The 13,691-nt window shown below is 40.4% G+C and overlaps 1 protein-coding gene across 3 annotated transcripts in view; it reads left to right on the top strand.

Annotated features, from left to right (window-relative positions):
- TOX (thymocyte selection associated high mobility group box) overlaps nucleotides 1-5,036 on the top strand; it is a 307,028-nt gene extending 301,992 nt beyond the window's left edge. For all 3 annotated transcript variants that reach the window (XM_043880202.1, XM_043880201.1, XM_043880204.1), the window contains 2 exons: nucleotides 2,585-2,736; nucleotides 3,039-5,036. In XM_043880202.1, coding sequence (XP_043736137.1) covers nucleotides 2,585-2,736; nucleotides 3,039-3,075 — 189 coding nt within the window. In that variant the 3' untranslated portion in view covers nucleotides 3,076-5,036. The remainder of the gene's footprint in view (nucleotides 1-2,584; nucleotides 2,737-3,038) is intronic.
- The last annotated feature ends 8,655 nt before the right edge of the window (nucleotides 5,037-13,691 follow it).

The raw sequence follows: 13,691 nt of genomic DNA, 5'->3' as shown, positions 1-13,691 counted from the left end.
TTTCAATCTGGCACCAGAAAATGAAATTTAAAATTCCAGGCATGCTACAAAACAGTTGGTGATTTTTCTCTTGAGCATTAAAATGCAAAATATTCAGTCTTGTTTAATTAGATCATTAAGCAAACATTTTTTCAAAACTTTCTATCATCATTGTTGTTTCATACTTACAACAATAATAAAAATACCGTTATTTCTGGGTTTGACCTCAGCATCTCTTAATACAGTCATCAGAAAAAAGTTTCATTTCCTAAATTGAAAGCAAGTAAAATTATGTTCTTCAGGCTTTGTTTGTCTTTTCCTTGGTTCATGTTTATTTTAATACTAGTGATCTTAAATTTAGGCACTGAAGTCAGCTAAATTTTAAATCTTTGAGCTTTGTAGATAACACATCATTTTGGTTTTATAAACTGAAGTTACCCATTTAATCTTAAACTGATCACTTAAAAATTAATGTTCTCCTGATACTCTCTTTCCCAACTTTGAGGGGCCATGTTCATTGGATAGAAAAAAAGCAATGGTCATTTCTGTTCTTTTATTGTGTGGTGTTGGATAGAAGCAGGTTGGATTGTTTTTATTTATTTTTTGCTTTCTCATATGTTTCCATACCTTCACCTAACATGAGATATTTTCAACTACTCTAGTTTTCAGACTTACTTACTTTTAAGTTATGTTTTGTTGACTGTGCAAAAATCCAATGTGGAGAACTTTACATTAAAAAGATAGGAAAGCCTTGGTATTTACACAGTTATATTCACCAGGCCTTTCGAAGAGTAGCATCAAATAGTTGATGTTAAAATTCATTTATTGGAAAACATGATTTATTGAGCCACTACTATGGTCTTGACCCTGAGAATATCCAGTAAGCAACACACTCTCTGGTCACTGGGCAGCCCTGATGAGGGGGCTGAAATAAAAATCAGCCTGAGGTTCCTCTCCCTGGGGGCCTTTTCCTGCTTGTCTGCCTAGCATTACACAAGACACTTGGGAAAGAGATCCAGAAAACTGCACAGTAAGCCCCATTAAGACATTACAGGACCAGATGCAAGATGGTCTGGAGAAAGAGTGGACATCAGCCTGGAAAGGGCTGGAGTACCAAACATCCAGTTATATTCCTCTCGCTTCTCACACACCCCTGCTTTGGAAAATGTTTATGGCTGGAGCTGCAGGTGGTATCTACATAAACAAACTTCCCTCTCACAAACCAGTTGTTGGTTTAGGAAACACTACTCTTTCTAGGCTGTGTGAGGTCAAATAACCAAGCTGACTGAATACTCCACTTTTCAGTGATTTGTTTCCAGTCATTCAGTGCTCTGTCTTTCATGAGCAGCTTTGTTGGGCGTTTGCCTGGACATTGGCTTGAAGTCTTTATCCCTTGAATGGAAAATAATTTAATACCTTAAAGCCAATATTGAGAATTGAGGACATTTGATAGTAGATGTCTTTGAGTCTTTACCCAGGGTACCTGCAAATGAATAAAACTCTAAGGAAATAGCCTTAGTTCAAAATCAATTCTCTGATCATTCTGCTGAATTTTTTAAAAAGATAAAATCTCAACAATATTATTCCTTCAAAAGAAGCTCCCTGCAAATAAATGGAAAATGATTTGTTTTTAAATCTCTTGGTTTTTCAGTGGGTAAAAACCATGTATGAAATCTGCTGCAAAAAGAGACAACCATGAGATTAATTAAGTTGCTTTTTTTGGTCATTTCCAGCAAAGCTTGCTTATGCAGCCCTTGAATTCACCAGATAAGCTAAAAATAACTCTTAGTGTATAATGCTTTTTGTTTACCAGATACAGCTATCTACTTCAGAGATTCTGTCCTTGAATTTTTAATAGCTCTGCAAGGATTAAAAGTCAACACTTCACCACACCAGTGTGTTAAAAGAACCTTCCTGAAGTCTGATTATTATTTGCCAGTTAATAGACTTTTCAATTAAAAAATATTTGCTCTGTCTTATACTTTTCCTCCTCTGTGTTTTCCAGTGGCAAGTTGTTTTGAATCTCCTTCCCTGTATTAGTCCAACAACTGTTAAAAAGCTTTGGTTGAAATTTTTAGCTGAGAAAGAAGTACAAATAAAAGAAGAAGCAGATGGTCCCTTTGTGATTGAATGAAGAAAAAGGGTTTTGAGAACAATATGTGAATAGGTGTAGTCTAATAAAACACTCAGCCACCTGCTGCCTGAATCCTTCAGAAAAGATTCTGTTGCATATTCTGGGGATTAACTATTAATGTATCCTTAGTTAGACAGAAAACATAAACTCTGAGGGGTTTAGGGCCTTTTCCCTTTGTTTTGGTTGAGTTGGCTTTTCTAAATTTTACATTGTTTCTCAATTCAATGTATCTGCTCAAGAGTACAAGTCAAGTAACACATGGCTAAAGGAAGGAAAGGTGAGAAAGATGGGAGTGTGGGCACTTCTTTTCCATCTTTGTTTTAAGTTTTCATGGTTCTTGGGATTAGCTTGCCCTTGCAGGGGCACAAGCAAGAAGGCAGTAGTGTTTGCAAACAGTGGCTAAATATTTAGGTGCTTTTCTTCTTAACAAGGCACTTTGATCCTTATTTGTGGACTTGCTTTGCTTTTCAGGGATTTAATCTTCAACCGGACTATCAGGCCATAATCAATCCTACATCTACAGCTGCACAAGTGGTCACCCAGGCCATGGAGTATGTGCGCTCCGGGTGCAGAAATCCTCCCACCCAGCCGGTGGACTGGAATAACGACTACTGCAGTAGTGGGTAAGCGGCTGGCCATCGCCACCTGGTGGCAGACAGCTCTCATAACAGGCATGTCATGGAACGATCCTTTATTTCTTCCAGCTTTCCAAAAGATAATCTGGAATGGTTCCATGTTCGCAAAACCAGAAATTTTTAAGCATTCCAAGAGTAAATGCCTTTAAATCCTGTTGGCTTTCACTGTGCACTTTCCCCATGCCCAACCCCAACCCTCAAGCTAGAGCAGACAGACACATCCCCCGTGGTCACCCATAGCAAGGCTGTCCTGTTAACACCGGTTGCTTGTCTGTTTTCTCTCCACACAGGGGCATGCAGAGGGACAAAGCACTGTACCTTACCTGAAACTCCAGACACCTCTTCTTTCCACTGAGGCATTCAGGGAAGTCTTTTCACCATGGATTGCTTTGTAGAGTCAAGGCAGTTCTCCATTTTATTAGAAAAAATACCAGTTGCTAAGCACTTAGGACCATTTGAGCTTGTGGGTCACCCACTCTGGAAGAAATAGTCATGCTTCTTTATCTTTATTATTTTTTTAATCCTTTATGGACATTGTTTTTCTTCTTCCCTGAAGGAACTTTGGACCATTCAGATTTTATGTTGGTTTTTTGCTGTGAAGTGCTGCGCTATAGTAACTGCCTTAGCAACTATAGATGTCTTGGATAAAAGTCCTGGATTTTCCATTGGTTTTCATAATGGGTGTTTATATGAAACTACTAAAGACTTTTTAAATGGCTTGATGTAGCAGTCATAGCAAGTTTGTAAATAGCATCTATGTCACACTCTCCTAGAGTATAAAATGTGAATGTTTTTGTAGCTAAATTGTGATTTGAAACTGGCTCATTCCAGTTTATTGATTTCACAATAGGGGTTAAATTGGCAAACATTCATATTTTTACTTCATTTTTAAAACAACTAATAGTTCTATATTTTCAAAATATTTGAAAAAAACGTACTCCCAAATGATTTTAATTTAAAAACAGATTGGCTTTGTCTCATTGATCAGACAAAAAGAAACTAGTGTGAGGGGAAGCGCAAACACCATTTATTTTGTACTGCAGAAAAATTGCTTTTTTGTATCACTTTTTGTGTAATGGTTAGTTAATGTCATTTAAGCCCTTTTATGTATAAAACTGCCAAATGCTTACCTGGTATTTTATTAGATGCAGAAAGAGATTGAAAACAGCTAAATTATAACCTTTACATAGGGCTCTGTATTATTGTTTCTTCATATGTGTCTGTATTTAATCTTTTTTTATGGAAACTGTTGCGCCTATTTATGAAATAATAAATATAGGTGTTTGTAAGTAAATTTGTTAGTATTTGAAAGAGGTTTCTTTGATGTTTTAACTTTTGCTGGCAAAAAAAAAAATTCACGCTTGGTGTGAATACTTTATTATTTAGTTTTTACAGTGAATAAAGCCAAACCTACTTTTCATTTTAGCAGCAAATTTAAGTAACCAGCCTCTATTTCTATATTTCTTTGGTTGACGCAAATGAAAAACTGTGATATTTAAGAATTTCTTTCTTCATACAATAGAACAGAAGATTGCCCTAAAAGTCATGCAGGCTCCAAGACTGAATAGATGAGCTCCCTACCTGAGAGGAAAAGGTGGCTTCTTGGTTCTCAGCTGGTTTTAGTCATTTCTGTAAACTTCCTCCCCCTTCCCCTCCCAAAAAATAATTAAAGTCAAATCAGTCAAATTACTCAAGCTGCATGCTTTTCACAAAATTCAGAAAACGTTTAGGAATTAAACTGGGGACAGGAGGAAAGGGAAAACACCCTGTCCAGAATATCTAAAAATGAACGGTGAGTAACCAGACAGGAAAAAGGGGACGCATTCCCAGTTTGAAATTTGATAGAAACTGAGGATCTGGTTGCCATTTGTACTCCACAAGCTACTCTCTTTCCAGAACTCCTGGGTCTTCCAAGAGAATTCTGAGGGTACTCAGAGGGTACTAGGGATTTGCTAAAGAACCAAAAGCATTGAGAATCTGGCTGAAGGCTGGCATAGCTTTTACATCAGAAAGAGCAAATTACGCCCTTACAGAGTTATATCAAGAAAACCAGTCTGGTTGGAAATCAAGAGAATGGCTGATGTCTTTTTCATGGAGTGTGAAATAAACTTAGCAATTTAACTAAATACAAATATATGCATTATGTAATCCAGTCAGAATTCAAAAGACAAAAGGTATGCTTGCTTTGAAATGATTTTAGGCATTGTACAACCTTGAATCAGTTGAGCATGTAATAACTAATAAATAATGCAGATCCAATGTGATTATTAAAATGACTGTAGCTGAGAGCTCTAATTTTCCTGTCTTGAAACTGTATAAGAACTCATGTGATTAAGTTCACAGTTTATTGTTTGTCTGTTTAGTATTTTAGAAATATACCAGCACTACTAATTACCTAATGTCTTTTATTTATTATATTATGCTAAAGTAACATTCTCATTTGTGTCAAGTCTAAACTGAGAAACTAATTACCGGGATGAGAACAACCAGCTTTGACAGGTGGGTTCTACAGGAAAGTACAATGTTGTTTACAGTTTTTCTAGAGCAGGTGTGCAACCAGGGTAGAGAGAGTGTTGACACTCAACACCAAAAACAGTAAAAAAAAAAAAAAAGTAAAAGAAAATACATCATAAATAAAAATAAAAACTCTTATGATGCATGACCGTATTCTATTTGAACATCCATCAGTCTCTGAAAGACAGACCCAGCCAAAGGAGAGATCCCAAAATTCATGGCAGAAGTGATTAGGCCCAGAAGGGATGAACCCCAGCCACAGGTGTTCCTTCCTGAAACACTGAGAACACCCTCTGTCAGATGTTGCCTGAGAAACCCTCCACTTTTCAGGAAGCCAGAATCCGGCCTGGGCCCACAGCTCCCAACTTGTAACCATAAGGAACAGTGATGGTGTCCACCGAGTTCTCTGTTACGTAGCTCTCCATAGGATTCCCAGACTTCCAGGAAAGGCATTCTGAGAGACTTGGCGATAGTGCTGAACATAGAATATCTTTCCCAACACACCAAAGTCATAGTTATAACTCTTTAGAAAAGAAAAGAGAAAAAAAGGTCTGACAGCAGCTAGGAGAAGGTTGAGTTGTCTCTGGAATGTCCACAAGAAAAAATAATCCAAAACCCCAATTGCCATTCCATTGTGAGTGAGCTGACAATGGAAAATCAGTCACATAACAACTTTGAGTTTGTCAAACTAGTGAACATGGCTAAAGATGAAAGCTGGTCTCTGGGATCATTTTTACCTTGTTGCCTTGAAGAGAAGGAGTCCTTTCTGATCAAGGCATCAGTGATCCACCAACGGCTGTGACAACAAAGAACCATGTGTCCTGACTCAGATTCATTACTAAGAAATTATTTTTGATTTATGAATTCAAAATTTAAGATAAGCACATCAACAGTCAATTTTCCTTTCCTGAGGAAAGGAATCTTTTGTGCAAAGGAACCCTTTGCAAAAGAGTTGCCCCACATGTTTGAAAGGTAATTAGACTGAGCCATACGAAACTGCCTATATACGACTCTTTTACCTAAAAAATGGCAACTTCATGTGGTTCCACCCAATATGGTTGGGAATTAGAGATGATGGGGTTTTAGCTATAATGTCAGTATAACTTCAAATGTACTTAGAAGTTCTTTACAAAGTCTGAGGTGAAAAGACCCAGAGAAGTAATGTTGTTTGTCTGCTAGGTTCCCCACTTCCAGTCAGTCCCGACAGCTACGTTCAACCAAACAAAGAATATTTCAAATTTCCAGATTCTAGGAAACCACAATAAACATCCTATTTCTTTGTTATAGTAAAAAAATTAAGTGGAAATTTGTAATAAATAGGCTATCTGCTGGAACATGAAAGTTTTGTTACACATAGATGTTCTCTTAATGTTTATTTGTTGAAAGGAGATGTGATCTGCATTTTCTTATTCCATTCATAACTCTCATTTTAAGGTAACTACAGAAACAGAGAAATCCACCTGTTTTGCTGATGGCCGAACATTGAAATGATGGCAAGGCAAGGTACAGAATTCACATCATAAATTTAACCCTCAGACACTTACTACACTGAGTCACCTAATGTATGAATTCATGTGAGTCACCCAACAGTACAGATCTCTCTGTTTTAAAACAGAGAGATTTCTTTACCTCCAAAGCAACTTGGAATGTCATTGCATGTAGTGCTGCTAAGTCGCTTCAGTCATGTCCAACTCTCCATGACCCCATGGACTGTAGTCCACCAGACTCCTCTGTCCCTGGGACTCCCCAGGCAAGAATACTGGAGTGGGCTGCCACCTCCTTCTCCACACTGCACATAGTAGGTGCACAATAAATGCAATGGTAAGTAGAAGCACCAGCGGTACATCACAAACTACCCTCAACAGCCATTATATGATTTAAAAGCTCTTTAAATATAGAAGGGCATTAAATATTGCAGACAAGAATTGGGAGGTGAAGAAGAATGGAAATTTTTCATTAATAAACCTAAGGTTACCAAAAGAAAGAATTTCAGAATGAGTTATGGTATAGTCTTTTGGTCTGCATAATCAAACAGGAGTTTCTAGTTACAAAACTACAAGATGGAATATACTCTAGTCACATCGAGAAAATGAGAAGCCAAGGAGAAAAAAAGGTGTCAGACAAGTAGGAGTGTTGAGAGCAGGAGAGAGATTTCAGGAGCCAAGTTTATAGAATGCTAAATTAAAACACTGATGAACAGGACACTGAATTGTTTTTCTAATTACCGAGTGCAAGTATGACTTGATGAAACCAGTAAAAGACTCCATTTCCTTGGCTCTACTTAAATTACACCAAGGTAAGAAAGTGGTCTTTTTTTAACTTTAAAAAAAAAAATTATTGGAGTATAGTTGATTTTCTGTGCCTTGTTAGTTTCTGCCGTACAGCAAAGTGAATTAGTTATACATATACATCTATCCACTCTCTGTGTATTCTTTTCCCGTATAGGTCATTACAGAGTGTTGAGAAGAGGCTCCTGTGCTACACAGTAGGTCCTTACTAGTTATCTGTTTTCTATATAGTGTGTGTATATGTCAAACCCAATCTCCCAATTCATCCAACCCCCCACCCCCGCTTTCTCTCCTGGTAACTGTCCTTTTTTTTTTTTTTCTCAAAGATGCTCAAAGGAGATTTCCCTAGGTTTATTTAGAACCAGGTCCCAGTATAGGCGAGCCTTCCCTCACACGAGACTATTGCTTGTAGGAAGGGCGTGGGGAGCCGCTCGATGTCACAGTCCTGAAGGAGGGAGGCAGGGGATGCGGGGAGGGAGGGGTCATTCTAAACCAAGATGTATAGGCTCTGCAGCACATGTCTGCAGAGACTTGAGACTCTGTTTTCTCTTTTCTTATGCAACCAACATCTTGTCCTTTGTATCCAGAACAAGATTACCTTGTAGGAGGTAGGAAGTGAAGGCGAATTCTTGTCCTGGGACCTGGAGACCACTGAGGACAGTGACCTGTTACATGTCAGCACTGGTCGGAACTGTGCCTTGTTAGCGGCACACACCAGCACGCCTCCTCCAGTGTCATCATCGCTCATTGTATTAACAGCTTGCTAGCAAAGACATTTGAAAGTGAAATTTCATTCACGCTGACATGAGGCCAGAAAGAAAAAAAAAAGATAGTAACTGGAAATGAAATGGAATGACTTATAATTCTATGTACAGAAAGAAAAAATCACTCCCAAACAGAGACTAAAAACCAAACTACAGTATTTTAAGGCTGCAGTGTCCCTGTTTGACAATTGTGTGTTTACAATAAGCCTAAACATAATTGCTGTGATGGGCTGTCAGGGAAAAGATTAATTTGGCAAAGATTAGTATTGACTTGCTGTTTATTAAGCCTTTTAAACAGCTGTATCTGGCAGCATTCCTGTAAGTGCCTGTCATATCTGAAAATCAGCCTCACACCCTGGTGCTCGCCAGCTGTTACTGAACAATCTTCTACCACTTTCAATGTCTTTCTCCAGGCCAAAAAAGCAAGAGCAAACTATTGCCAAATGAGCCTTTTTCTCCTCCTGTCACTTTTTTTTTAAAGGTGGGGGTAGGGAGCTTCTGAGCACTGAAATGTCAGCTCGTGGCCGATGGCTGGGCTGATAAGCGCTGCCGGAAGCCGGTAGGTGGTTTGGGTGCTGGGTGAATACGTTCCCCACACAAGAGTGCCGGCGCTGTTAGTCACCTCACACAGACACAAAACCACAGCGTGCAACTGTTGGAAGTCTAAAGGTTTTCAAGACAGTTAGAAAGCGGCGATCAAAGGCTTAGCACCACCAGATTTCCAAAATAATGTTTGGTCTCCTCAGACTGGCCCATACACCTTATTAGCCGTAAGGCTGGGGAGACACCCCACAGTGGGACGCTGAGGAAAAGCTCACCGCTGGCCAGCCACCTGTGCCCTGTGAACTGGGGCTCCCCCCTGGAACTCTGAAAGGGGACGAAGCCACTCAGTAGGATACAAAATGCTCCTCGCATCTTGATTCAGTGGAAACCTGTAGGATAAGGCAGACAGGGATGTTTTGAAGTCTGTAAGAGAAAGGGCAGATTGAGATTTGTACTGGAACAAGACCCAGTAGTTTCAAATCTAAGTACAGTCATAACGGCAATGGAAAGAATAACATTCCAATGCAGTTAGACATCAGGCTATAAAGGGCCCAGTGTTATGGTGAGAGTCACATTCGTCTTTCCAATATGACTGCTTTTACGAAGATTAATCCCAACCTTTTCCAGTTGCAACAGGCAGAGCAGATGCAAGAGGACAATGTCATCTCTTAACCCTTCCTCTGCTGGCACTTTGCATTACACTGTGTGTGTTGGGGGGTGGGCAGGGAGGAATTGGCCTAGGAGCTAAGCTTTCAGGATGGGCATTTAAAGCAGGTGTTTGTCAACATTTAAGCTCCAAATAACTCTCTTTGAAAGTCTCTATTATTGATGCAGTCCTAATGCCTGACGTTTGAATTACAATCAAATCCAGTCAAACTCCCAGGCATAGACAAACACATCCTACTGGTCAGCTCCAAGATGGTGCCATTCCTCCATGGCCATCCACAGACCCTGCCCCTAACCCATGCACCTCGATGGTGGGTGAAATAATAGCCCCTCAGCTCTCACATAGAGGAATGGGGGACTCACTGTTGAGAACAGGAGGCAGTTGTGTGTTTCATGATCCCACGGGACCCACCAGGCCAGCTCAGTGCTCAGGGTGTTCGTTCCCGGGGATACTGATGCCCAGGCAATGGTCAGAGGGAAATCTGACAGCAGAGCTCACCTAAAACTTAATCTATGGCCATAATCACCAAGTGTTCTAAGTCCTAAAATAGCCCTAGACTTAGGCGTTCTGTGGCCGTTTTCTAGCATAAGAGCTGCTGCTGTAGGGACTGCCCACCCAGAAATGAGGCCACGCACTGACCTGGGTCGAAATGCAATCACTCTGCCTGGTCTGATGTTTCCTTAGCCTCACCTGGAAGGGGTGGTGCCATCGCTGGAGTCAAAGCACCCCTTGTTGTTGTTGTTATTTAGTCACTCAGTCATCTCCGACTCTTTGCGACCCTATAGACTGTAGCCCTTCAGGCTCCTCTGTCTGTGGGATTCTCCAGGTAAGAATACTGGAGTGGGTTGCCATTTCCTTCTCCAGGGGGTGAATCGAACCCATGTCTGTGTCTCCTGCATTGCAGGTGGCTTCTTTATCACTGAGCCACCAGGGAAGCTCAAAGCACCCTGCTGCAGATCAAATGAAGCTCAGAGACTACAGCATCAACCTTTTAGTTCAAAAAAAGTAATATCATTTCTAATAGAATCCAAGAGAATCCAGGGTGAGGGCAGGGGCAACAGGTCACTTAAAGCATGTTTTGCAGGAGAACATTTGGCAAACTTTTCTTCATAGTTTCATAGGTTTCGCCCTCTCCCATCATATGAGTAAATGGTATGGAAGGTGAGGAATAAACTAACTCAAAGATTAAAACTGATGAAGCCAACAGCAAGAGGAGGGCCCAGTGCCTTGTCAAGGATTCTGCTGTGGTTGCACAGGAACCAAGGAGAACGACAAAGGAGAGAACGCTGTCCACCCCAGGGTGCTCAGTCCATGGATAAAGGCATTCCAGAAACTCAGCATTATTGGTGTGATGCTCAAACATACACACATTGTACCTTATGAAAGCTGCTTGCACCAACAGTCATGGATTTACCTTTGACCTAGTTTTATCCAGTTTCCAAAGTCTGAGGAGACCCCCTAGAATCCATCTCTCCATAAATTGTAACCAGTTCCATGGAGTATTCTGCATTTTGTTTTGTTTGTTTTCTTATCAAGGTAGACCCACCGAAACCTAAATCTGGTCCTGGCAAGATCTTCATACAAGAAGGAAGGAAGAATGGTCTATCTAAATGAAACTGCAGTTTCCGGGTAGTATTACAAAATACACTTATCTACAAAGCCATTCTCGCTGTCGAGTTGGGTCATTTTTAACACCTGGTTTCAAGATGTGGTTTCAGCAGACCAACACAGCAGAAGTGTTAGATGGGGTTTCTCTCTCCCTCTCCCTCTGTCTCTCCTTCTCTCTCTTTCTCTCATTCTCTCTCTCTATTCTTCCTTTTCTTACAGGGCAAAGATTCTGCTACTGTTTAACCTGCAGTTTCTTGAATGGTGTCTGGTCTTGCATTTTCAGAACCTTCGTGCTCTTCATGTGGACCAGCGGGGAGCCAGGTCGCCAGCCACCAGCACGGGTTGGCCTCCACCATCACTTCGCTTCTTAACTTTCTGAAGTCTCAGATGAAGACAAGCTCCATGTGCTCTCTCCCCTCTTCTTACTGAACTAAAGCGAACAGAAGTCTCTCAGGACCTTTCTGTACAACTTTCCGTTCCACGGTGCAGATGGTTTCGATAAAAACGATTAGTTTCATTTATTCAAACAGCTTCATTTCACCAAAAGGAGCCTGTTTTTAGCATGTTGCCTAAAGCATTGTGTTTTCCCATTTTTGTTGCTGTAAAGGAGTTTACTGGTGTTTCAGCCTTTACTCATCATTCCTGCCACCTAACAAGACTTCAGTACTAGAGTGACGTTGATGAGTGCTCTGTGAGGGAGTTTGTGTGTATGTGCTCAATTGCTCAGTTGTGTCTGACTCTTTGCAACCCCACGGACTGTAGCCCACCAGGCTTCTCTGTCGATGGGATTCTCCAGGCAAGAAAACTGGAGTGGGTTGCTGTGCCCTCCTTCAAGGGATCTTCCTGACGCAGGGAATGAATGTGCATCTCTTATGTCTCCTGCATTGCCGGGAGGATTCTTTACCACTAGTGCCACCTGGGAAGCCCATGAGGGAATTTATGTTTTCACAAAGTGGTCTTAGAATCACTTTACAAGTTAAACTCACATATCTTTGCTGACAACTGTTGAGTATTTGTCATTTTCTGTGAGGTTAGTTTGATCATTTCGATTTCACTGTAAATACTGCGGATGCTGCCAAACATAATAATGCCAGTGCTTTATCTTGGTCTTATCTTGATGTTATTACTGTGGAGAATATTTCCACTTGGACAACACACATACTAAAAAAAAGAATTCTTCAGAAGGCATATTCAAAGAGAGAAACTACAAATAAACAACCACAAAACTTTACCCACTTTTGGTTGTTGTGCAGAGTCAACATAAACTACTTGCTAGATGTTACTTTATGTTCCTGGGTTAAAAGAAGAATTTTTAAAAATTATCTCCTGTTATTTAAGGATTAAAATGGTGAGTAGAAATATATAATAATCTTCTCTAGTGACTCAAAACAAGAACTATATAGTGTTGTAAAGACTTGACTCATTCCTCAAAACATACCTGGTGTAACTAACCAACTGGCTGGCTTCCAACTCCAGCTTCTGTCCCCCCATTTCTCTTTCATCTATGGGGATTGTTCTGACTGTCTTCCCAGAAGTATCTTGGTGCCTGTAGGCTCGATGGCCAGGAAGATGAGAAGATTCAGTCCTTTGCTTATTCCCCCTTGATTATTCAGTAGCCTCACATTCTCCCATTCCTTCAGAGTTTTTAAAGTCACCAAGGACTGATGCTTTATAGGATGAAGTTAGAGCATGACAGCATCCAAATCTGACTTTCTTGACCACTAGACTTTTAATTGGCCCTTTAATTATTTTTAGCCCATCCAAATATAGGTGTAAATCTCATCCCAGTGTAATAGATACAAAGTCACTTTCACTGGCTGCCCATAGTTGTGGGCATACATGACTACATGTATGACTCTGAAAGTAGTACAGAGGTATCATAAATTAAAGCTGTATTTCTCAACCTTAGTGTACAGTCTGTATAGTCAAAGCTGTGGCTTTTCTAGTAGTCATGTATGGATGTGAGAGTTGGACCATAAAAAAATTTGAGCACTGAAGAACTGATACTTTCAAACTGTGGTGCTGGAGAAGACTCTTGAGAGTCCCTTGGACAGCAAGGAGATCAAACCAGTCAATCCTAAAGGAAATAATCCTGAATATTCAATAGAAAGACTGATGCTGAAGCTGACGCTCCAATACTTTGGCCACCTGACAAGAAGAGCTGACTCATTGGAAAAGATCCTGATGCTGGGAAAGATTGAAGGCAGGAGGAGAAGGGGGGGGATGACAGAGGATGAGAAGGTTGAATGGCATCACTGACTCAAGGGACATGAGTTTGAGCAAACTCCGGGAGATGATGAAGGACAGGAAAGTCTGGCATGCTGCAGTTCATAAGGCCACAAAGAATCAGACATGACTTAGTGACTGAACAATAACAAAGTATATTAAAAGAAGATTCCCAAGCTCTGTTCCCAGATAAGCTGATGTAGTTAGCCTAGAGTGGTGCCCCTCAGTTCAGTTCCGTTCAGTTGCTCAGTCGTGTCCTCATTTCAGCTTCAGCATCAGTCCTTTCAATGAATATTCAGGACTAATTTCCTTTAGGATGGATTGGTTGGATCT

Source organism: Cervus elaphus, chromosome 21, assembly GCF_910594005.1.
Source record: "Cervus elaphus chromosome 21, mCerEla1.1, whole genome shotgun sequence".
NCBI lineage: Eukaryota > Metazoa > Chordata > Mammalia > Artiodactyla > Cervidae > Cervus > Cervus elaphus.
This window is presented reverse-complemented; position numbering and strand designations above follow the sequence as displayed.